The sequence below is a fragment of the Zeugodacus cucurbitae genome, chromosome 2 (assembly GCF_028554725.1).
Source record: "Zeugodacus cucurbitae isolate PBARC_wt_2022May chromosome 2, idZeuCucr1.2, whole genome shotgun sequence".
NCBI classification, from domain to species: Eukaryota; Metazoa; Arthropoda; class Insecta; order Diptera; family Tephritidae; genus Zeugodacus; species Zeugodacus cucurbitae.
In genome coordinates, this window is record NC_071667.1 from 29,575,571 (window position 1) to 29,599,230 (window position 23,660).

The following is a 23,660-nucleotide window of genomic DNA, read 5'->3' on the forward strand; positions in this document are numbered from 1 at the left end:
CAAATAAAATGAGAAATAACGCACTCGCCACAACACACAACTACACACACACACATGCATGTACGACGAAAAACAGCCATAATGGGAACGGGCGCACGGAGTATGCAAGTGTGTGTGTGTTCGTGGGGTTGTGCTTTATGTACATAAATGAATATTGCGATATTTTGCTCAGTAAAAAGTTGGTTTTATTTGTGCATTTCGTCGATATCCTACATTTAGCGGTGCACGGTGTGGAAATTCGCCGAAATCGGGCCTCAATTGAAAGAAGTCTACGAAATGTGTGTTAAACAGACGCTCGCACAGCCGCAGTAAAAGTAATGTTTATCAAATAGGCAACAGTTTGTTGATGGAAGGGAGGAGGGGATTGCGGCGAATATTTATGATGAAACGGTCATTGTGAGCAATAATAAAAATTTGTTTATTATTCATTCTAGATTAATATGGAGAAGCGTAGGAATACCTTGGATCGTTTCCAACGTTTGGGTTTTGGTCGGAAATCGACTCCAGCCTCGAGTGGCGCATCTGTGGAGGGCAGTGGCTCGTCGCGAAATCGTAAATCGAACGAAAAGTCCGAGAGACTTAGAGAACTAACAGAACTACTCCGCGGCAATAGGTCTTCACCGACTCCACCGCCCATACCGCCACCACGCAAGCCACGTAATGGATCGCATTCGGCGTCGAATAGTTTGGAACGGACTGACACACAGTTACATGCGCCTGCAGTGAGGACTGCTTCGGCCGGCACCTCCTCCCTGGATAGTGCCGATAGACAGTCAACGTCATTCATGTCGAATCGCACCGATGATATCATGTTAATGGACCAGGAGGAGGAGCAAGTTGCTGATTTGAAAGCAAAGACAAAGGCTGACAAGAATAAATCAGGTGTTGGCGATTGTGCGAAGCAAAGAAACACTTCCTCGCCTGCGGGGGCAACAACAGCGACAGGAGAAGATGCAGCAGCCGCACAAGCATCGACAAACCGTTTATACGATACACTCAAACCGAATACGAGTCTGTCGAATTTCGAATCGTTAATGTCGATGAGCAGAGAGAAATCAAAATCGCCGCCGCCGCGATCTTCTGCTAATATCGCTGTGTCTAGCGCTGCCAATGCGGATACTGCACAGCAGATCGACAGTTCGGGTATAGCTACGAAACTGACGAGACCAGAATCTCGCACGGTAATTGGTTCATACGCCCAAAAGGGTATACCATTTCGGTCGGCGTCGTTTTCACAAATTGACCTTTCGTCTGGAAAGTACAAAAAGTCTTCGTGGAGCGCATTGCGTGATCGGTTGTGGCGTGACAAAGTTGTTGGATCAGTTGATTCGGCTACCAATACGAAAAAACCGCGCAGTGAAGAGACGCCTGCAGTGGAAAGCGTGGGGAAAGTGAAGTCCGAACCTGATTGGATTTACATTCCGTTGAAGAAGAAATCCGAAATGAGTATTAATTTAAATTATGGACAGGATATGAAGAGTTTAGAAAATGTGATGGAATCGCCCGATATTATACCAGAGGAAGATATTTTCAACACCGATTTGGAGCACGCATCGACTATTACAGAGGAGAGTAGTGATGCGGTATTACAGCACAATCTTGTTATTGCACACGCGAAAATGGAATCGCTAACAGATACGATACAATCCGAAAATGACTATACGATTGATGCGAAAGAAGTTGCCGTCACTATTGAGCCAGTGCCTGCAGTTGTGGAGGCGGAGGAGGGTGCAGTTGAGAAAGCTAAAGTGATTGAACAACCCACCATTCTAGAACCCATCAATGCGGAATCTATTGAACCGAATATAGCCACATTAATGGAAGAAAGAATCCCGTTGGAATCCCCGCCGGACAATTTTCTGCAAACGGCTACTACATGCCTAATACCAGTGCCTGTGTATGAGTGCGCTGCGCAGGACTGGCGTTTGGAGAATCCCCCACAGGAGTGGGTGGAAGTGCAACCAGAAGAGTTTGGCATTATACCAGAAACAATAGAGCCATTACTCTCGCTAAATGATTGTGTGAATGTAAAACCAGTACCAAAAACAGCACAGGAGTATCGTGTAGAAAATCTGCCGACGATCTCAGTTAGCCGTTCCTCTGAAGAAGCTGATGACAAATGCATCTTGCGTAGAAAAGATACGTTCGACGAGGAATTCAGTGATCTTGTAGAACGGCGTCAAGCTTCAATAGACACTGCTGAGCTTAGTAAGAGATATAGCCAAGACGATATAGATATCGGCACGGAGAAACGTGCATCTCTGGATGCAATCACTACACGACACAGTGCAGACGAACGTAAACGTATCGATAAGTCCAAACGACGCAAGGGTATGTACATTGACAATGCTGCGTGGAGCGAGGCTGCTAGTGCGGAAGCGCACAACAGAGGCCTCGCACTGGATATTTCATTAGCCAACTTGAATGTGATCAAGCCGGATACAACGGAGGATTGTGGTATTATGTATATCAATAGTCCGCCTACTGATGAAAATAGAACTCCAGGTTCGATATACTCACCCGAAGTAAATACTCCTGAATCCGATAAGCCACTAGTTTGGACAAAAGCTGACCGGCTTACGAGTTTTAGCTTGCAAAGTTCCGAGGAGAAAGAAGAAATGCAAAGTGGTAGTCTTAGTGCGGGTAGTGGCAATATGACATTATCTGGACTTTCGCGCAACAATAAAAGTTTTCCCTTTCTACGCACAGACTCGGTGTCTGATAACGAGAGCGATCGCGGAGCATCGCAGTGTCGTGAACGCGCTAGTCCCAGTCCCGTGCCAGGCGACTACGATTTCAAACGATTTTCCAAACGACCACTACGTGGACCCTACGGCCAAATGTTGGAAAAGGAAATGAAGAAGCCTAACAAAATGCATTTCGAGGAAATTTTGGAAGACCTACGCGAGTCCGAGATGTAAGTATTAAGAATAAGTTAAGCAACTCAAATTGTTTGCTAAAAATTATTAAATATTGCAAAGGAAACTAATTGTTATATTATGTTAACCCGCAGCTCATCGCAACAACGTCGACCGCGAATCGCCTACGATGACTCCAGCGCCATTTCAACGAATACAACACGCAACATACCCCACCACTCGAATTCGATGCGAGTTCGCAAGTCAAACACGTATCTGCCCGTACCTTCGCATACGCGTGCTGCATCCACACCCTCCAAAATAGAGAATGTGAACAAAGACAGCGGTATTGGCAGCTTAGATAAGATTAATCCACATGAAAAACGTTATCAAAGCACATTAGATAACTCCGTGACGCGCGATGATAAGGACTATCTTGATGCAGGTCATCATTATGCCCACCAACATCATCATCAGCGTGAAATAAAGCGAGCAGCTTCCGAGGCTCCAGCGCTGAAAAGTCATCACAGCAAACGCAGCCAGTCCATGAGTGGTGAGAAGACAGCCTCAGCCGGCAATCACATAGCACACCAGGCTAAGCGTAGTCTCGACGCGACCACTGGCGGAGGTGCCAAAGCGAAAAGCGGTGCGGTTAAAAATACGACAGTGGTGCCGTCTCAGGAGTTGCTGGCCGAGTTGTTGAAAGGATCCAGCGAGAAGTTGATATCTGAGCAGAGGCAACAAATGGCGGCGGTAAGTTAAAGTCTCTATACATACTTCTATACTTCGCCATATATGTAAAGTTTATAAATTTCCGGTTGCATAGACAGTGGCACATACAAGTATGCTGTAAAATATTGAGGTTTAATTACATAAGTATTCAGGTAGGCGAGTTTGAGTATGTTTTTTAGTCTTTAGTGTTCTGAAATTTTCACAATGGCACAACTAATTTAGTGCTGGCCGGAAGATGCTGGCATAGTAAATAGTTTTGTAAGTATCGACAGTGTGCAGCAGGTTCTGTTCATTTCGCAACTCACTTCGCCCATACGCAGGTACCATAAAGTCTGAAAGTGTTCGATTAGATGCCCTTATATGTATGTATGTATAGGTATGCATATATAGAATTGAATAGAAGTTTTAGAGGAATGCGCTGCGACTTGTGGTCTATTGTGCCCTCCCTATGTCTGCATTAACTCCCAGCACACTTATAAATTATATAATGGTGCTGGGAGTGAGAGAGTCGATGTGTTCCTCAGCTGGGTTTCTAAGTCACAAAAAGAACTCACAAGCCTCTTCTGGTCGATCGCCTGCTTCAAGCGGTCCAGTTATTCGCAGCAGATAGTAGAATTAAGCGTCTGGCCATATGGGAGCAGCATGGAAGGGATTCCAGCCCCACCAAACACACAGCTAAACCATCCTGGCCGTGAATCCCGGCTTGACCACTGTTTGGGACGATTCACCAGCCTTCGACCATGACCGTTTTCTCTTGATATTGTCGTATGTGATCAATTTTTCGTCGTCAGTCAACATCCCCTTCAAAAATGGGTCCGTTTCAGCAGCATATCGCAGGCGTTGATTCAGTCCAGAACGTTGTTTTTTTGCTTCAAATCAAGCGGCACCCAAACATCAAGTTGCTTTGTGTATCCTGCCTTCTGCAGATGTCAAGACCTTTCAAAGATGTATTGTATTGCGAGATACGGATAGATGTACTCCCTTTAAGCTCTTCGGTCCTCACGTGCAGTCTACTGGATGTCACAATGTCCAGCCAGCTGCACCTGTCTTATCTTCGAAACCTTTCATCGCATATGTCCTTGAACAAAATTTTTGTTTTAATGAATGAATAAAAAAATATTTTTGTTGACTTTTACCTTTTTTCCCCCCCTTGGGACTGAGTAGGTTAATATGTTAAAGAGAGAGAGAGGTAGAGAGAGCTTAGACAAAGTAAACCCACTTTTGAAATCTGTTACCTAATAACTTTGTTATATTTCACTAAAATCCAATAAACAAATTTCCCATTTATAAATTTATAAGATTACTCTCTCTCTCTTTATTTAGTGTGGACCTAACTTAACTGTTGACCATTTTTTTTCAAATGTGAAGATTTAAATTTGTTATTTGCCGAAAATTGTCGAATATTCGACTCTACGAACCAAAAACTACTATTTTTATTCGAATTCCTTAACCCAAATCCTGCCCGATATTAAAATTTCATAAAAGAAGTTTTGATTTTATTGCCTTAAATCCGACAACCCATAATCCCCGATCAGTTTCAATACATTCTAAGGAATTCAAAACTTTAAATTCGTTATTTTTTAACCGACATACATTTCCTTAAAACGTGAAGAAAAAGAGAAAAGCTTGCCGCAAGAGAAAAAAGCCACTACAGTGGCATTCAAATTGTGAAAGTTTGGGAGAGCGACTGCTCGGAGCTTAATGCGCATGTAGCAATCCCTCAAGTGCTTTCCGAATGTCTCTCATAAGTATAAACAAATTGAAAATTGTGTTTATGTTTGTATGAGCGCACAACTACAATTTTCCCGTGTTTTCCAGCCGATGAAGAAACGATTATTATTTCACCCACATGTCGTAAATATGTACACTTCGAGTTGTGCTGTAACTATTGCGTAGAAATAATTTTTGATTTTGTTGTACTTAACGCCAAACTGGAACAACGCTGTGACCTGATGTGCCATTCGTGTGCTTTTCAAAGCTCCAAACACTTGTTGTTGCCGCTACAGGTCTTCGGAGTTTTGTGCGGAGAGCGCGTGAAATTTGTAATAATGTTTGGCAAGAGCGCGCAGGCGACGAAAATATGTAGAAGAATAAGCAAAGAGATGAGCGGAAGAAGAAGCAGAGTCGCTAGTAGTGTTAGTTGTAGAGCAGTAGCGAAAATTTAGCCTTTTTACGTGCGTCGGTTGTGGCGAAAAAAATTGTTTAATTTGTTTTATTTTTCGCGACGAACATTTAAACAACGCATCAAACAATTAATTTCTCTAATTTAGTTTAGGCTCGAATACAAAAATACAAAAATTTAAAAAATAAAAAGCAACACAATAACCAAATGCAATCATTTAAAGAAACGAAACGAAAGTGACCACCAAGCAAACCCAAACAACACATACAAAAAGTAGGACTACTTCAAAATTGCGGAATTTCAGTTCAAAACATTTTTTAAATGCCAAGTTATGAATGAATTTGTGTAACAGGATTATTGCAGCTGAAAGGCTGATGCTTGAGAATTTTCAAAACTGCTATATGTATACGCGTCTGTCCAGCGAGAAAACCAGATAACCAGATGCGGGCATGTGACTTTGTGTTTTGGGTGTGTGTGCGTACAATGGCGCACGAAGAGCTGCGGAATATTTCCAAATAATTTGCAACTGGCACATACACGGTTGTGTATTTTGAATATTAGTTTGGAAAAATCGAACTTGCCAAAACCAAATAGTAACAGAGAAAATAAATTAAATTTCTAAAATCTTAAATACTACAAACAGTATGTGCATGTATGTATGTATGTATGAGTGTGTGTCTGTGCATAGTAGATACAAGTGGCTTAAGTGGCAATCGAATCAGTTTTTCACTCGTAAAAAGCCAGTGGAGTGTAAAAATTTTACGTTGTGTACACATAAAAATCGCACCTGCGTATACGCTACATATCTACACTGCCGAGCAAACATACCACTTACATAGATATGTACGTATGTATGTATACACATAAACGATGTAATGAGCGCTGCCTGCATACACATAATTATATGTAAATGAGTGAATTGCAACAACTGTAAGCAAGCTGCAGCAGAAGAGTGTCCTTGCGTGAAGTTGAAGGCGAGCTATGCAAGATAGGCGCTGTATATGGAAATAAATAGTCACTTAAACTGGCAAACAAAAAAAATTATGAAATTTGAAAAAAATAATAATAATTTCCATATAATAAATGTTGCGCTGCCAAAAAACTGTTTCTTATAACACGCTCTTCTCGGCATTTGCTCTTTTGTACCGCGCTCGCGCCGCACCGCTGCCTGCTCTCGCCTCTCCACTGTCAGTATTTCGTATCAGAGAATTATTTTTGTTTCATTTCAGCGGTCGAGTGCTTGTTTGTGTGGCTAAATGATAGCGATTCTACCGCTGAAAAGTGGCTATTTGGCATATTTATGCGCATTTTGCATTTTTTTTGCCATTCGCATGCCAGCGCTGAGGGCAATTTGCAAATAAATAAGCGCAAATACTAAAATAAAATAATATATCGGAATTATTAAAGAAATCGAAAATCTTATACACGAGCTGTGTCTAGTATTTAGCGGCAGTTGTATATATATGTTTGTATGTATGTGCTTGTTGTGGTCACTAACACGCGCATGCCATCATCATTAGGGTGCTGGCGTACGCTTAGCGAAATCCAAAAATAATCACACATACATACATACAAATATGTATGTGGCAATCAGTGTATCATGCGCCTGTTGCCTTACTCCAACGTCGGCGCGGCTGCGAATATGCTATAATAACAAGTAGGCTGAAATTAAAATGTTGTTCGCTCACCCTTCCCCCGCATACACTGAAAGCCTACATGCTGCTGCTCCTAACAGCGAAAGAACACACAAAAAGCAGGGAAATGTGGCAACCACTGTGCTTTGCGCGCTATCAGCAACTGCAGGCCAAAACTGTGCTCCTTACCCCACACGCGCCACCAAGCCCCGCAACGCTGCTGTGTGAATGTCAGCACATGTAACAAGCACGCGACAAGCTTGTTAGCGCTTTCAGATAATTTTCTATAACATATTTATTTTTTCCTTTTTCACCACAACAAAAGTGGTGGTTCGACAATTATTTGTTGTTGTCATTGCCACTGCCATTGTGGTTTATGCTGCGCCCGATAGAGTTGGGTTGAAGCGCTGTCACAAGCCTTTCTGAGTGTGCGAGGCGGAAGCGCAACAGTGAACGGTGGAGTGACAGTATATTGTGTGTGGGTGATAAGGGTGGTGGCTCGTGAATAACTATGCAATATGCAAGTCTTATTAATCATATGAGTGCCTCTAAGGACATGAAAGTCTGTATATACTAGTAAACAGCTATGAACACGTGTGTGTGTGTGAGTGTAATGTCATATGACAGCCTGCGGAAGCGCTTCGTGTAGAAAGCCGTTACAACTGACTGCTTGGCTGAATTGTTGGTCGTCGGTTAAATGGGGTAGCATGCCAAAGGTAACTATTGTTAGGCCTACATGCCCACACACACACACACATACACATATACACTTACACTTCCACAATACGGCAGCTTGCAGGCTACTCAACCGTAAGTGGGTCGTTGCTGCACTAATTGATGCTGCTGCCAATGGCTTTATTTTGCACAACCCTCTGATAACTTGCAGCGCCACACACACACACATACACACAACCGCGCTTAGCTGTCGGCAGTGCTCGAGACTTTTTAATAGTTTAAGTGGCGCGTTCGTCATCGCCATGTAAACGCCATTTAACGGCGTCATTGTTGCCGCGGCATTGCGCTACCGTTAAATGCAGTTTAGTGGCGTGCCTAAGCGCTGCTTCTGCGAACACTCATACGCAGCGTACGCCCGGCAGCACAATTGTTCAATAGTGAGTGCTGTACACACATGCGTGTGTTGTCGTTGTTGCATTGTTGTGGGTACGCCAACGCGCAGGTACTGCTGCCCTCACGCATGCATGCGTGTCACATTCGAAGTTCAGTTAAACCGTTGCGCTACTCTACGACGCTTGTGGCTTGTGTGAGTGCAACCGCACATTTTCATTGTTTCTTGTTGCTGAAGATTTGTGTGCCGAAAAACGCTGTGAGCGCTTATAATTCTGGCTGCTTTGACAAACACATTGCATGCCAAGCGTTCTTTTTTTTGCGATTTTACCAGTGAAAGTTGAAATTAAAGAGGCAAACATACCTTAAAATCGTGGGAATTCTGTTGAATTTAGTGAACTCTCAATAACTGAGTAAGCTACCGAAGCTGCTGATCGAGCTTTGTAAATTTTACCCAAAATGCATTTAAACTGTCTTCAGAGCCCACTGGTTGCATTTATAAGTTGTGTACAACATTTTCTTGTTTCTTTCTTTGCTTTTGTTGTTTTTGTTTGACCCCATGACAGCCTTGAGTAGGCCACTTCAAAGTGCAGTAGTAAATAGCGCCACAAAACTATAAACACCCTGAGTGGGCATAAAGGTGAAAACAAGTTTTCATGCAAAATATAACAGCCTTGACAGGCGACAACATCAACAACAACAATAACAATATGAGTAACAAGTGGAAAACATATTTTTTTTCATCCAGGTGTAGCTTAGTACACTCTTATGTATTAAGCTCATGATGAAAAAATAACTGTTTACAATATTGCTATATTGTGATAGACTGCATTGTAAGCGCATTAGGATGGGCCGTCTTATTTGCGAACTTTTCTCTTTTAACATTTCAGTGATATTTAGTGGGCTCTCAGATTTGGACTTTTTGACTATGGTTATTCGAGTTAAATGTGTTTTACTCATATGATTATGAATGGTCAAATTGGTCTGTTAGTCTTTTTGTCAATAATTTATGACTTATCAACTGAGTTTTTGAGAGTGAAGTAATAAAAATTAATGAGTTTGAGATAACTCGAAGGAGGCATTTACAGATCACATTATCTTAGAACCCTATACAATTTCTGTGGAGTGTTTCTGAATAATGCAATTTTCAATAAAAGTAATGTGCATGACATGAAATTGATTACCGACCGACCGATTTGGTTTGCTGCGATGACTTGAGAAATGTTGCTTAGATCTCAAGAAGTCGAGAGGGTAGAAAAAGGAATGATTTGGCAATAATTGCCTCTTCTTTTCAAATTACCATCGATAATATGCAATTAAGACCACAATAAATTGTCATTAATCTGAATAGTGGTTAGAAGCCGATGAAACAACGTTTCAAATGGGCGAATGTGAGTACTTGAGACAAATTCATAGAAATTTAATTGAACCCAAATTATGTCTTTTGAGTTTGACAGGTACGGTGCGCCATTTATACAAGACGTTTACCTTTTGAGTCCAAGTTGTAAAATATACAATTAATACAACACACGTATATTATCAAATTATAAAATTTTACTACAAAAATTAATAATTTAGTTTAAAAACATATAAATAAATTATTAAAGAAAAATATATTTGAAAAATATTTTTCTTTTTGCATTGTGCCAAGCGGGTCCGTCCTAATGCAGTCTTCATACCACAAATGCGTGTATTCACTCTGATGTGTATGAATATCCATATTTATTTATATAAATAACTGTGCTAAGTGCTGCAATATATATGTATCTACTATATATTATTTGCACAGGGATTATCCTATAGAGGCCCTGCTGCATGTTTTCCTATTTTATTTCCTGCTTTGGCCTATATAAAATGCCCAGCTGCGTAACTATCCGCGCGTATCAACTAGTGGCTGCGCTAAAATCACTTGTTGCCATCTGAGTGATTCGCTGTACTGTACCTTGATTGCTGGCTGCAACTTGGTGGGTGTTTTTAAGCTGGGTATAACTAGGAGCAAGAATATAAAAATAATTGCAACGGCATACCAGCTGCAACAATAGATGACCTTTAACGAGACCCAATTGTTTTTGTTGCCAACATAAAGCGCATACAAGCACGAAAGCTCCAGGTAAATGCTTAAAGTGGTTGATATAATTTAGATTCCATAGAAATGATTTTTATCGAATTTAAGAATCAATAATACTTTTGTAGTACACAGTTGTTCGAATGTAATGAAATCAGTGATTGCGAGCAGAGCGGTGAGGCTTTGTGATGGCAATGAATATAAAGAAGGTTGAAAGGTTGAGAAGATAGTAAAGTCGAGCCAAATAGAGAAGTCAAACACATTCCAAAGCTGGGACTGTAGTCTGTTTAACCATGGAGAGACTAGTGATTTCTCTTGGAGAGACTCAAAGTAATAAATATAATGTGTAATGCCTTAATGATGCTTAAGAGGTATCAGTCAGAATTTATTTTGACTTCATCATGGCAAAACACATTTATTTATGAAATCTGTAAGCAAATTCTCAAGCGAGTGCACGGAACACATGGGTGATATGAAGTTATTTCAATGTATTCATTATATACTATATGTTACAACCAAGAACGCTTGACCGTTACTTGTATCAGGAAATAACTGAATATCGTTGGAAAATTTGTTGTAAGACCTAAATTTTATAAGAGTCTACAACACATTCGAAGAACTGTTATACTAAGAGACCCACGATAATCTTAATTTCATAGAGCTCATCAAAGGAAAATGCTGTTAATAACTAATCTAAAGTGAATAGTAACTAATAAGTTTAGCAAACAAGAAAACATAAAAGTTCAAATTGTGAAAAATATAAACTTAACATAACCTAAGAATACCAAATATAATAATATAAATATTTTAACAAACAAATATTAACCATAAGCGACAAAAATGACGCATAATCGTGAAAGTTTGCGTCTCAGTTTGCTCGATTTGCAACAGAACACACCGGCCACATCAAACGGTAGTAGTAATAATGTCAGTGTTTCACAAACCATGTCAGTGATGGCCAATCAAGCCATTACGACTGCCGTGAATCGTATCAACAAAGTCATTGTCGCACATCAAAACGACAAGTGCGAGCGTTTGAAGAAAATGCAATCGATCACCTGTTCCGATTCGGAGGACGACTCCGAACGTCGCGCACAACTCGAAATTAATAATCGATGGAATTACGGGCACTACGATGGTGTAAGTGGAAAATCAAGAATTTGGCTTTTAGTTTATGCAACTGGAAATCTTGATTAGCTTTGTACTATAGCAACAACAACTCATTAATTTTCCCCAACTACTTAATGCTTGCAGGATACACGCACCCATGTTGTGCAGGAGATCTTACGCAATGAACAGTCGTATGTTGAGTCCCTGCAAACGATCGTCACAAAATATTTCAAGGTACTCAAATCTCCCGAACATGCTGGCATGATCGATTCACGCACCGTGGATGAGATATTCTTTATGGTACCCGACATACTGGAGATACACCAGAAATTTCTGACCGAGTTGAAATCGCGTTGGGATGGTTGGGAGGCGAATCAAAAAGTCGGCGATGCTTTCTTGGAAACGGTCAGTTGTGTGATTTCCTTTGAAAATATTTATTAAAAATTACTTAATTGACTATCACAGTTCTCCAAGTTGGAAGTATTGGAGGTGTACACATCTTTTGTGAATAACTGCAATCGTGCCAAGAATGCGATACGCTCAACGAAACATCAGCGACCCTCGTTTGCGAAATTCTTGGAAATAACTGCACGTGAGCATAAAGGTAAATTGACGTTGGACAATTTGCTCATCAAGCCGGTGCAGAAATTTCCAAAGTAAGTGCTCATTGCTCATACTAACTAATTGCAGTCATAATAACTATCTTTTTCCTGCTCTGCTACAGTTACGAAATGCTCTTTCAAAGACTTATAAAGCACACCGATCGCGATCATCCCGATCAAAAGCATCTGCAGGATGTGCTCAAGCTGGTACACGATATACTCGTCCATATCAATTGTAAAGAGCGTGAAATTCTCGAGAATGGACAACGTGAGGCGACATTGCGTGAACTTGAGGGCGTTATCGAGGGTGTCACCGATTTGATAACACCCGATCGACAGTTTCTGCTATTCGATTTGGTTTCGATGCCGTCGGGACAGGGCGCGCGCAAAGAGCGCGGCTTTTTTCTCTTCAATGATCTACTCGTGTTGACGAGCATCAAGAAACGCAGCGGCACAATACGAAAACCCAATCCGTGAGTAGAACTCCAGCGTTTAAATTATCATCTCCTACATATATTGGCTTTCTTACAGTACTACCTGCCCAGGCACCGTGGCCTCAACACTGGATACCAACAAATATAAGTTCCTTACAAAGATCTCGCTGGATTGCTTAGAAATTGTGAAGAGTAAGTGCTTGACTTTGAATAAGTCTAATTTTTTAACTGATATTTTTTTCTACCAATTAGCAAAAGATGAGAATGTGAAGCGCATAATGAACGAAATCGAAAATTTAGCCGAAGACTGTAATAAGCTACAACAAATCGCCGATATCACTGCATCACTCAAGTATCCACATCAGTATCTGGAGGATGTCATACGTGAATTACTGCGAGATGTACAGCGTCAGCTATCGGAGCGTCAGACCAATGACACCCAATTGAATATGCTGGACCTGTTGGTTAACTCACCGTAAGCCACCAACAAAAACTTAGAGCGAACGCATTAAATTTTAACTTTGCGCCTAACCCTTGTTTCCAGGAATGGCAGTCAGAAACTCTCGATCGTCTTCAGCAAAGCTGAGAAACGCACACAGTGGGAGGAGACCTTCAATGAAGCTAAACAGAAGTTGGGTAAGTTCACTCTTTGTTATGGTTGCGTATACAATTTTATACATATTCTTTATTTCTCTTGCTTTTGTAGCTGCCACCCTCGAGCGACATCCCATTCCAGAGTTTCTGATGTCGATACCGATACGCAAAACCCGCGCTGGTTTACAGTTCACCTGCGCCGCAGCAACGCTCAGCGAGAAGCGTGACGTGTGGGTGTGCAACAGTGACGGCTACGTGGGTCAAGTGTGCATCATGTCCCTTTATCCGGAGCCGAACGTCACCAGCTGCAATGGTGTCTGTAATGCGCGCATACTTTGTGTTGCCTCTGTGCCCGCCTACAATGCGAGCAATAGGAATTCCACAGGCAGTGGCACGCAGCTGCAACAGCAGACACAACAAACACTCCCACGCAGCGCTAGCACCACACCGCAACACAGTTACACACAACAGCTGCGCGATTATCGCAAAAGCATCTCACCGAACTTCCAGCCGCCCACAGCGATTGGCACACCTGAGAAGAAAAAGACGCCATCGGCACCAACAGCCGGCGCAGCCAATGCAAATGGCGATGCTGCTGGCGGTGACAACCAATTGGATTTGAATTCGAGCTCCAGCGATGACGAAACCGATACAGCGCTCGCGAACGCCAGGGGTTGTGTTGGAGCCACGGGCAACAATGGCAGTGGCATTATCGAACGCGTGCCAAGTCCGGCGCCCTCAACACAGACGATCGCCTCGATGACATTGCCAGGCAGCAGCAGCAGCGGCACACCATCGCACCACTCACATCAAGTAGGCTACTGCGGCGGCTAAAATGTATTTTGTATTTATAAATGTGGCGTTTTCTTTGAATATTTATAGGATTCCAATCCAGATGAAGGCGACGGCAATTTATCGACAATGTGGATAGGTACGGAAGACGGTTGCATTCATGTCTACAACAGCACCGATAATATACGCATCAAGAAGAATCGCATCAAGATCGAACATCAGTCGGCTGTGTATTCCATACTGTGAGTCGCAATTTAGTGAGAGGTCCTGAACATTTGTAATTATTCATATTTTCCAGGTATCTGGACAACAGGGTATTCGTCTCTTTAGCTAATGGTGATATTTGTGTTTACTTGCGCGATGGTGGTAAGTAATATTTTGCGTTTGCGATATGCGGAGCTTTTATGGTAGATAGCATCCGTTACTATCGGATCTCATGTTTAACTATCGGTTGTATCTCATTATCTATCAAGTAACATACAAAATAAAATTGTACTTAATTTCGCTTTTTATTTTGAGATTACAACTGTTATACGAATTCAATATTTGCAGTTGCCTGGAATACCAGTTCATCGCACTGTTTGTCAATCGGTACTGTAACAAGTCCCGTTACAAAATTGCTGAATGTGCACGGCAAGCTGTGGTGCTCAATACAGGGCATTATAAAGGTTTTAGATACTGAAACTTTGTTGGTAAGTGGCTCTTCTGCATTTCTTCTCAGAAATTCTCTAAAATTGGGTAAAAGAAAATTTATGAAAATTTATAAAAATTTATATTTTTAGGTGGTAAATCAAATACAAATCTCTTCCGATTCGAAGCCAATTACCAATATGACGGTGTCGAATAACTACGTGTGGATTTCAATACAAAATTCGGCACATATCAAGTGTTTTCATTCCATGAGGTAAGTTCTAGCGGTTATATTTAAGTATAACTTTTGTTTTAAAAGAATTCGGCTTAACCAAGTAAAACCAAAATCATAGGAAAGCTCTCCATTTGTAAATTTCCGACATTAATAAAGGAAAATGTGTAGGAAAATCACCTTGAGTCATACATAAATGTATTCGTTGAAAACTATAAACAATTCAAATCAAATTCCAACATTTCAGCCATCAATTAATAGCCGAAGTCAATTTAGCGCCGGCTGTAAATAAAATGCTCTCGAATTGCGATGAGATTATACGGCAGCACAAGGCCGCATGCTTGCGTGTCACGTCGTTGCTGTCCTGCCGGGATCTCATTTGGATTGGCACCAGTGCAGGCGTATTGCTCACTATACCGGCACAAGGTTTCGAGAAGGGCGTGCAAAACGTGGTACCCACTGGCATTCCACACGGCCACACAGGACATGTGCGTTTCCTCACATTCGTAGAGACGAGCGGTCTCAGCGCGGAAGGCAGTGGCAGTAGCACTGGGTCAGCAGGACGCGATAACGAAAGCACCGTGAGCAGCAATGAGTATAGAAGTCATAGGTATGTATGGATGACTTAAATATGTGTGATAATATGCTTAAACAAATCTGCTTATAGTTCGACGAAACATACGAAACCGAAATCGGAATCGAGTACCATACTCGTGATATCCGGCGGTGACGGCTACGAAGACTTCCGCAATTCGGGTGCGAATTCGTTAAGCGAAATCGCCGGCCGCGAGGACAGCACTAATCATTTACTGATATGGCAAATTTGAAGTAGGCGCCGCAAAAACCGTTGGAAGGAATTGCTTTCACGGTGGAAAAACAACAACTAGTGGTGGCAGCGTAGTCCGGGCGGATACCGGCGAAAGCGTGGAATCAATCGGCACACCAGCACGAGCATTTAAGGCGCGACGTTGCGGTGCGAACGAGCGATTTTCACGCATCAGGTGCGATTTTTTTCTTGCGTATCCTGCTTCGCAGCAGCCGAACGGTCACTACACAAGGATAAACACAAACCCAAACGAAACACACACAGATTTACCGAGTTGCTGAGAAAAGTTGATGGAAGACAAATTTGTAATTTGCGATGTTTGCGAGAGAATTTTGATTTTTTTTACTGGAAAGAGAGCATGAAGTTGCAAAAGTGGAAGCTGCGAGTTCGACATATGACTGTTTGCAAAACACACACACACATACTCATACAACAAACATTTACGTTTGTCATTGGCGGCACTTACGTAACGTGTGCCAAAACAGACCATAATATTTCGTAAAGTGATCGTGCAAAACGTTTTTAACGATAAGTGAACCAAACAATATTTGTAATCGTGTGTACCTACATACATGCACATACATATACATATACATATGTATGAATACAGGAATATGTGTAATTGTGAAGCGTTTATTTATATTTTTTTGTGAATATTTGCATAAAATCTAAAACTCTTTGCTCCATTCTAAAACAGCACACACGTACATAGCTACATTACATATGTATGCATGTACATGCATGTATTTACAAATAAGCTTAAGAACAAAATTCCTATACATATATAAAATATTTACATTACAACTACATACATATATATATATTGTAGATACATAATATATATATTACACACATATTTTAATTACATTTATAGACTAAATTACAGATTACAGCACACACTTTTATATAATACAACAACAAACACGTATGCAGCAGAGGCAAATGAAACACGCAAAAGCGGAAATAATAAAAATGTCTTGTACTGAAATTGAATAATGTGCCAAAATGTGTTTCCTTTCCTACAACAATTGTAAATTATCAAATTTCAAATAATATACACACATACACACATACATACAAACATATATATTAAACAAACTGTTCACTTTCGGCGAATATATACGCTTATTTGTATGTATTGGATTTAGACAAATCATCTTGAACAACTCCAACTTGTGGGAGTGTACGAGAAACTATTTTCCTTATTAAAAAAAAAACCAAAACAAAAATAAAAACAATCTTTTTGTATATTAAGCAAATTAAAAACGTTGCAGAATGTATAAACTAAATATAGTACTTAATAACTACTTACATACATACATATTTAATAAAAAAAACTCAATTGAAAACAAATACAAACAAACAAACATACCTAGAGAAATCATATTTAATGGGTGCAACTGCTGAAGCCCAGAAATATTTTTAAACCGATTGAACAATAATTAAATAAATCTACTATTTAAGTACTATTTACAATAAACATTAACTAAGCTGAAACTAATAACAAATTATATTGGTAATTGTTTAAAATAAAATTATAAATAATTATATAAATTCAAACGAAGCTTACCATAATTGAATCTTAAAGTTAATAATAAAACTGTAAACCCGAACTCTTATAAAACTAAGTTGTTCAGTGCATTGTTATATATAGCTTATACTATAAGGTGTGTTGAGGAGCGCATGTCTCGAAACACATAGATACACGTCTGTATGTATGTTGCTGTGAGCAATTGTAAAAGAAGAAGAGTTGTTGCATGAGTTAGTGAGCTGGATTAACAAAAGTGTTTGTTTTTTACTTTTGTAAAAATCTAAGTTGATTGTGTTGACAGCAGGTTTAGAAGTTTAAAGGTGGAATCTTTGCTTATAATTAGCTATGCTAACCAGTTTTGAGCCTCAAAAACCGTTATGTTCTACTTAGTGACTGGACCATTTAGAGGACTGAAATTTTCCATTCAGCTTCGAAGCGAAAACTGCAGCAAAGTTTGTGAATGTTAAGGGTCGGTGCAATTTTATGTCTACAGCGGTTAAATATGTTAATAATATTTTGTTTTTTCTACTTTCAACTATGACTCGATGAATATTATATTAAATTTTCATTTACTCGTAGAGGTCTTCGTTTTAAATTAATGTACATATCTATCTATATTTTATTGTTATCGAATAAAAATAGCGCAAAATTTCTATACCAATTTGTTTTTTTTTTAATTTCTACAATATGAAAACCTTTTATCAAATCTATTGAATAATGTAATTATGTCGCGTACCGTTCAACCAAAAAGAATAAAATATTTTTCAGAAAATTAAATTTTTTTCTCTATTAGACCTTTGTTTATATGTATTAAGTTACTAAACCGAAAAATGCTTTCCCAAAAATATGTACACAGAATTCATATAAGAAGAAATTTCAAAATGTATTTAGAAAAAAATGTAAAAACAGTTTTCCATAAGTTCCGCTACTATAGCTATGAAATATATATACAGTGAGACACACTCAAAATCGGGTTGCTCTGCTTAAAAAAATAAGTAATATTTTTATAGATTTTCAAACAAGTTTGAAATTTCTGGAGTTTATTTAATTCTCAAATTATTTGAATATTCTATAGATCAAAAATCAAGTTTTTGAAGTTGAAACTCTTTCGCTAACTCCAATCGAATCTCTTCAAAAGACAATTGACGGAGCACCCGAATATTATATTTGTTTTTCTTAAGAAGTCTTAAGAAGTTTTTCTAGGTCTATAAAAGGCAGTCTACAATTAAAAATTTTTTCTGGATAGCTACATACATATGATACCAATAAGTACGAGTAAATTAAATACTAGTTTGGAACATAACACAATAGTAGTCTATTGGAAATATTTAAGACATAATATCAATACTTATATGTATGTTAGTCTACAACAACAATATTCAACAATACTTTTTATAAAATGTCTACGATTTTAATCGGATCTATAATGGGCCTAATCATTGAATCCGTTTCGATCGAAAAATGGTTCGATTCGATCGAAAAATTCTACGTCGGCTTCATTGAAACCGTATCGAAAATAAAATTTACGATCACATTGAACTCACTTACCGACTCGAAAAAATACATTCCGCGGCTAATAGATGTCGCTAATTACGCAACCATTGAATCCGCAATATCGAAAATTTTGGTCGAAATCTATCCGTTGCTGAATGAGTTGCGGAAATGTAAAGGTAATAAACCATTTGGATGTTTTTATGTAAATAATTACTGATGACGGACTAAATTAAGTTTTAAATGAGTATTTTAGAGACAAAAGGCAAAAACAGACCAACAAAAATAAATTAAAGATGTTTAAAAGCGATATAAAGTTGCCCTCTCGAAATAGTGAAATAATTTTCTCGAAGAGCCTCAGGCGAATTAAATATTTTTTTTTTGAAGAAATTTCACAACAGCTAAAGGTCAGTTTTAATCTTTTGGAACAAAGTGGTAAAGCAGTTTATCGAAGATTGCATGAACATTTTTGATCGAAAATCTTAATTGTATAGAAATCGAATTCGTTACGGATTCAATGATTAGGCCCAATTTAAATGATTTTGAGATTAATACGTTGTCTTTTAATACTACTTTTTTGTGAACAATTTTTCGAGATATTTATTCAGATTTTATCTTTAAGTTGTTCAGAAATGATGAGGTGGCTTTATGGAATTCGTGCTTTTTCAAGCTTAAATACGGTTTTTTTTAGAAAATTGCCTTTGGTCTCTTTTCTGTAACCTCACTTATACTAAACGCGGTAAAAATGTATTTAAAATATAAAAGTCGCTGAGCTGTACCAATTTCTATTTTGGTTCACTACTGGTCTAACTTTATAAGCTCGAAAAAAATAAGTATTGACAAATAAAAAAGCAGCGGCTTTGTTCTCCAGACTATGTTACAGATCTAAGCTAAAAACATATGGTTTGCTTATAAATGAACCACACTATAGGCATCGGGCTTAGGAAAGCTTTCACAATAATATTTGCATTTTCTTATAAAATATTATATTGAAGAAATAATTTGAATTTTTTTTTTGTCTTAGTAAATTACTAAATATATACACATACATATATACTCACATGTGTTTGTGTTTTTGTAGCTCAATGGGATACTTTAAATTCTACATATGTATGTACGTGTGCACACACAAATACAAACAGCATTCTCTTTTATATGCATAATTTCGCTTATTATGGTCTAATATTCTATTTCATTTGGATGAATTTTTTTGGAAATATTCTAAAAAACAGTTAAATTGTTTACATAAAAATAATTAAATATACGCGAGTACACTAAGGAACTTCAGCAATTGGACAATCGCAAAAGTTTGTGTTGCAAGTCTTCCACTTACAATAAACTAGCAAATTTACAACACTCACCAGAAATGCCTTTCGCTAACTGTTACATTTCTATGTGCAATATGTTATGCTTTTCTCCAAAGATTTCACGCAATAATGGCAAAAAAATCATTGTACTTCCACACTTCCTTACTATACGTAGTCCCCAATTTAGTTGTTGATCCTTAGCAGTTCAAGTATTCGTCCAAATAACTACGATTGGTTGATTCCACTTATGATACTCCTAGTACCAACATCTCAGTGAGCGTACTCAGCCTGAATTTGATATTTTTTAATAATTGCAAAATGGTGTATAAATATAAATCTCTTAGAAATGTTTGGCAATATTTTAACTTGCTAAACTAATAATCTCCAATGTTGTCTAACTCTTCGGGTTCAAACTGTAAAGCCATTGTTAAACTCCCGAAGCATCAACATTTTTCAGAAATCTACTAGCTTAGTCAAAAACCAAGTTCAACTGTTCAGTATTTCATACGGAAGACTGTTGACTGTTGAACATACATAGTTGGATGTAGCAGTTCTAGAATACTAATAAGGGAATCATGGCAAATCTCTTAACAGATGAGTTAGGTAATTTGCTATCAAAAATGTGAAAAATATTGCGAAAAGTAAAGTTTCCCTCAAATTCTGCTGATAACGACTCACTTTTGTGCTTTTTTGATAAAAAAAACCTTTTATAAGAAATTAATTTCCTAATTAAAAAATTTTAATTTCGAAACACAGCATTAAACAATTTTCTATGTTTTCCATTAAAGCCATTACACTAGTAATTATTCTATATTAAAAACTAATACGTAATACGTCAGCCTAGTGGACTGTTGTGGTCTTTTTTATGTAGAAACACCCGTTTTTTTATGTGTACTCGTGTGCGTACAAGTATCTCCCGTAATTCCCGAACTATATAAAACAAAACCAAAATCAAACCATTTATATACATACATACATACATACATATATATAGCAGAAGCTGTAAACAGTTAGTATAGAAATGAATATTTTAAAGTTGGTTAACATTATTGAATTAAATTATATTAAATTAAAATAAAATAAACAATTAAAAAAACAAACGTGAATCAATGTAAAATTAACGAGTTAAATGCATGAATATTTAAACAAATACCGTTGCTGCTGAATAATTAATTAAACAAACTAAACAAAACAACCATAAAACAAAACCCATAATAAATAAATCGTTAAATTTTGAATAACATTTATTGTATTAACATTTTACTAGTGTCATTTTTCAAGCTCCATATATAAATATAAAATACATAGAAACAGTTGTAAAATGTACCGTTAAACCGAGCAGGAGAAAACATTTGAAAGTATTTAACGTTACTTATATATATATATGAATACACGGTTGATTTTTCTAATTTTCTATGAAGCAGATATTTGATATAATCATTTTATTGGAACTTTTAAGACTTTACATAAAAGAAAAACAAAAACAAAATAATGCAAATAAAAACGAGCAAAGACTTGCAAAAGCAGTAAATAAATTATAAACAAATAAATACATATTGTATTAAACAAGTAAGCATGTATTGTAAATTTGTAATTTTTAACAATAAAACGGTAATGCTTAGTAGTATAAGTAAGTATTTCCATGTGTGTCAAAGTGCAAAAGCCTCTCCTTAGTTAATACTGAGTAATTTTTTTTCATACGAAACTGAAAATCTTACAGCACTTAATGAACTACTTTTCAAATTGTTCACTTCACTGTAACCTGTAAATTATTAACTCGATGGCTTGTTTTTTCAGAGTATCTTTTAACTTGAAACTAATACTATATCTGTAATTAAGAAACGATATTTCTCATACAAAATTCCTCTCTTGATAATCCGAGATTATAAAATTATCTCGTTTTATACAACAAGATTTTCGGTGTTATTCCTAGTTATATCGATAATTTTGCGAAGAAGAGGAAAAATGTCAAATGAAAATGTGAACAAAAATCGGCGACAGCGACAGCGAGAGAAAGACACATTTGACAATTGATATTCTCATTTGGCTATATGTAAACGGTTAGATTATTGAACGAGCTTAGAACGAGATTATTTTCATATGTAAACATACTATAACTTCATCAACTTAAATACATATCTGATTTCTGTTTCCGATCTTTTAACTTGAAACTAACTTAATTTAACTTGCTTACTACACCTAGATATATCCGAGTTCTGTTACCGTTTTCACTTGCATTACTAACGGTATTTTCATGAACTACAGCTGCCTGTGCTTCCAAATTCTCAATAGAAATACAACAACAAATATATGTATAGTACAGTACAATATATATGTGTCAAAGAGTTGTCATTATAACGTAACGTATTTACACTAACAACAACACTAAACACTAATTAGATGCATATATGCATAAATTCTATATGTACGTAAAATATATATACGTGTGTACAAGTGCATTTATGCACATTTGATGGTTTTCAGCTGTAAAACAAAGGAAGTGAAATTACCGTTAAACCAATATACAATATATACAAACCGATATAAAAAAAATAGTAAAATTTGATATTTTCGATGTGAATTTATTGCATTGCATTCATTTTGTGTATTTGTATTGTAATTAGTTGATATTGTATTTAACAGTTCGTAATGTAATGATAGGTGATGCATTAATGCGTTAATTAATAATCTCACTTAGTACATAAATACTTATCGATTTTGAAGAAACCGTATGGATTTGATGAAATATATGTATGTACTTATGTAAATCGGTAATTAAGTTATTATTGTTGTATTATATTAAAAAATAAAATAAATTAAGTGTTGTTATATTCTACATACGACATACATACAAACAAACAAACATTTACTACTTACATGCTCGTACATTAATTAATATGTATGTACTTATGTAACTGTATATTTGGCATGTTTTGATAAAATTGCAATCCATTGTGTCAGTTCTTAATGCAAAGGAGCGCAATAACTGTACTTAAATAGTATGTGGTGTATTATGAGGCGTTGTGAGTGAAATGAGATTTGACAATTAAAATCTAAAACTAATAAAAGCACAAGTGATTTGGAAAAGTGGTTATGTCGGCTGCTTATTGTAAGATCCGTTGAGATATTTAATGAAAAATAAATTAATTGAGTTCATTTGTTTATGATGAATGCGCTGTTTTATTTATTCAATATGAATTCAGTGTATTTTCGAAAATATGTAAGCAGGGGGGAGCTTATGTATACTCTTAAAATTTCTAGAAACCTGCGAAGTTTTATTAAAGAAACTATTTAAACTATCGAATTTTGTTAAGATAACACACACTCATATATTCGGTTAAAGTCATACTAGTCCAAACGAACGAAATAATTATAGTACATATTGGATGCGTGGGCACTCTTGCTTCCGTTGTCCATCTATGGGTCTCGAATGGAAGAATCTTTTCACTGGAGCCTGGAGCTTTTCACTCATTACGTACGAAATAGCCTAACCAGCCCGCATTAGTTCGATTTTTAATCGCTTAACTACATATATACTCGTTGTCGGAGATCTCATACAGTTTATGGTTCTATCTTCTTCGGTACTCCTCACTTATACGGTCGGCTCCAAAGTTCTTACAGGGAACAGTTCTCTT

The 23,660-nt window shown here is 37.6% G+C and overlaps 1 protein-coding gene across 7 annotated transcripts in view; it reads left to right on the forward strand.

Moving 5' to 3' along the window:
- Positions 1 to 21,874, forward strand: part of Arhgef17_1 (uncharacterized) — an 89,464-nt gene extending 67,590 nt beyond the window's left edge. For 6 of the 7 annotated variants that reach the window (XM_054225856.1, XM_054225855.1, XM_029041207.2 and 3 more), the window contains 15 exons: positions 435 to 2,917; positions 3,014 to 3,611; positions 11,731 to 11,991; positions 12,052 to 12,242; positions 12,311 to 12,661; positions 12,720 to 12,814; positions 12,875 to 13,097; positions 13,167 to 13,258; positions 13,329 to 14,029; positions 14,099 to 14,250; positions 14,307 to 14,374; positions 14,561 to 14,700; positions 14,791 to 14,912; positions 15,118 to 15,480; positions 15,538 to 21,874. In XM_054225856.1, the coding sequence (XP_054081831.1) occupies positions 435 to 2,917; positions 3,014 to 3,611; positions 11,731 to 11,991; positions 12,052 to 12,242; positions 12,311 to 12,661; positions 12,720 to 12,814; positions 12,875 to 13,097; positions 13,167 to 13,258; positions 13,329 to 14,029; positions 14,099 to 14,250; positions 14,307 to 14,374; positions 14,561 to 14,700; positions 14,791 to 14,912; positions 15,118 to 15,480; positions 15,538 to 15,697 (6,000 nt within the window). In that variant the 3' untranslated portion in view covers positions 15,698 to 21,874. The remainder of the gene's footprint in view (positions 1 to 434; positions 2,918 to 3,013; positions 3,612 to 11,730; positions 11,992 to 12,051; positions 12,243 to 12,310; positions 12,662 to 12,719; positions 12,815 to 12,874; positions 13,098 to 13,166; positions 13,259 to 13,328; positions 14,030 to 14,098; positions 14,251 to 14,306; positions 14,375 to 14,560; positions 14,701 to 14,790; positions 14,913 to 15,117; positions 15,481 to 15,537) is intronic. The other variant, XM_054225853.1, reaches the window with a different exon arrangement.
- The last annotated feature ends 1,786 nt before the right edge of the window (positions 21,875 to 23,660 follow it).